This window comes from Frankliniella occidentalis, unplaced genomic scaffold (genome assembly GCF_000697945.3).
Source record: "Frankliniella occidentalis isolate FOCC.00 unplaced genomic scaffold, Focc_3.1 Scaffold1125, whole genome shotgun sequence".
Lineage (NCBI taxonomy): Eukaryota > Metazoa > Arthropoda > Insecta > Thysanoptera > Thripidae > Frankliniella > Frankliniella occidentalis.
Genome location: NW_026268231.1, coordinates 16,111 through 17,636, shown reverse-complemented (window position 1 = coordinate 17,636; position 1,526 = coordinate 16,111). Strand labels below are relative to the sequence as shown.

The 1,526-nt window shown below is 55.9% G+C and overlaps 1 protein-coding gene across 1 annotated transcript in view; it reads right to left on the bottom strand.

The window, feature by feature from the left end:
* Positions 1-434: 434 nt before the first annotated feature.
* Positions 435-1,526, bottom strand: part of LOC127751806 (uncharacterized) — a 3,704-nt gene continuing 2,612 nt past the window's right edge. The window contains exon 3 of the mRNA XM_052275893.1: positions 435-804. Coding sequence (XP_052131853.1) covers positions 571-804 — 234 coding nt within the window. The 3' untranslated portion in view covers positions 435-570. The remainder of the gene's footprint in view (positions 805-1,526) is intronic.

The following is a 1,526-nucleotide window of genomic DNA, read 5'->3' as shown; positions in this document are numbered from 1 at the left end:
GGGGAGGAATTTGGACGTCCAGGGGGGAGGGGGGGTACCCGAAAACCGGACACAACCGGACAGGGGGGAGGGAGGGGTCATTTTTGGCAAAAACGACCGGACGGTCCTTTATGGATGGCCCCCAGTGCGCGCGGGACGGTCGCTCTTTGGGGACTAGTGCGCTCGCGAAGGGTACCGCGTGGGTCCTGGGGCGCTGATCAAGCGTACAATAACGCTCACTGGTCTCGTCTGGGAGACCGCCAAGCGCACTAGTCCCACCGCTCAACGGACCTCGGAGCGCACTAGTCTCACAGCGAACGTACTGAATGGGTCCTGTTTGGGGACTGAATGAGACCATTTGGGGACTGTTTGAGTACTGATTATTTTCGTAATGGACAATATTAAAATAGGGAAGTAGGAGACCGCACGATTATTTCAGTAAAGCAAAATGAAGATTGATATTTTTTCTTTTATTTCAAACACAACTTTGAAGAAAACCTTACAAAAACAATGCGAGTTACTGACAGTATGGCATGTCTTGGACGGCGTAGAGGCTCCTTGCTCAGTGCAGCAGGTATCCAGTTTAAACATTCACTCTAGAGCAGAGGATGCACACGGGCCGCAAACCACCCCAACGGAAGACGGCAGGACGGAACGGAGGTTGCGCCGCTGCATGAGGCAGCCAGCGACATCAGTGCACTTGACCTTTGGACGTATAAGTACGAGCCGCTTGAGGTGCAGCAGGCCGCTGGCAGCCAGGTCCTGTCCCAAGTCGGGGAAGTAGAAGCCACCATTATGCTCGTCGTCACTGATGGTGCAGAACACCTGCAGCTCCCGCAGTGACGAGGCGTGCGCGCGGACCAGCGAGAGCATGGTGGGCTTGCGAAGAGTGTGGAGGCCCACGCACAGCCAGCGAAGTGTCCCGTACTGTGAGGGACTGAACGTTACATTGGGACCAAGGTAACTCCACACCGTTAGGCTCTGCAGGGCGGGCATGCGCTGCACACAGCGCAGCTGATCCTCGCTTGCAGTTTCTATTCTGAGCTCTTCCAGCTGCAACGGCAGGTCCGGGTAATCGTCACACTTCTCAACGCATTTGACGTCTAGCCGTTTGAGCGAAGTCAGTTTGAGCACCTCCTCTAGGACCTTCGGTTCTACCGGACCGGAGCACCCGAGCTCCTCCAGGTGCACCGGGTGCGACGCCAGGACACGCAGTAGTTTATCCGAGCCCTTGCCCTTCAAGCCCCTTATGCAGCGTGTATCTTTCCATCGCTGTTTGTCGCGTACGATATCATTCACCTTTAAATCATTTTCAGAGAGATCTTTGTCTGTTATGGCCATGATGGTTGTCATTGGTGGCCCCACGTAAGCGGCTGGGGACGAGGGGACAGCGACGTCGTCAACCTGGACGAAAAGACATCAAAACGACAGACTGAGCACCATGGTGCGCACGCTGAGATCAACAGAGGTGGCCGTCCTGGCTGGTGGCTTACCTTGGCCAGCTGGCCGTCTGCGCGCAGCTGCAGCAACAGAAGGCGGAAGACGTC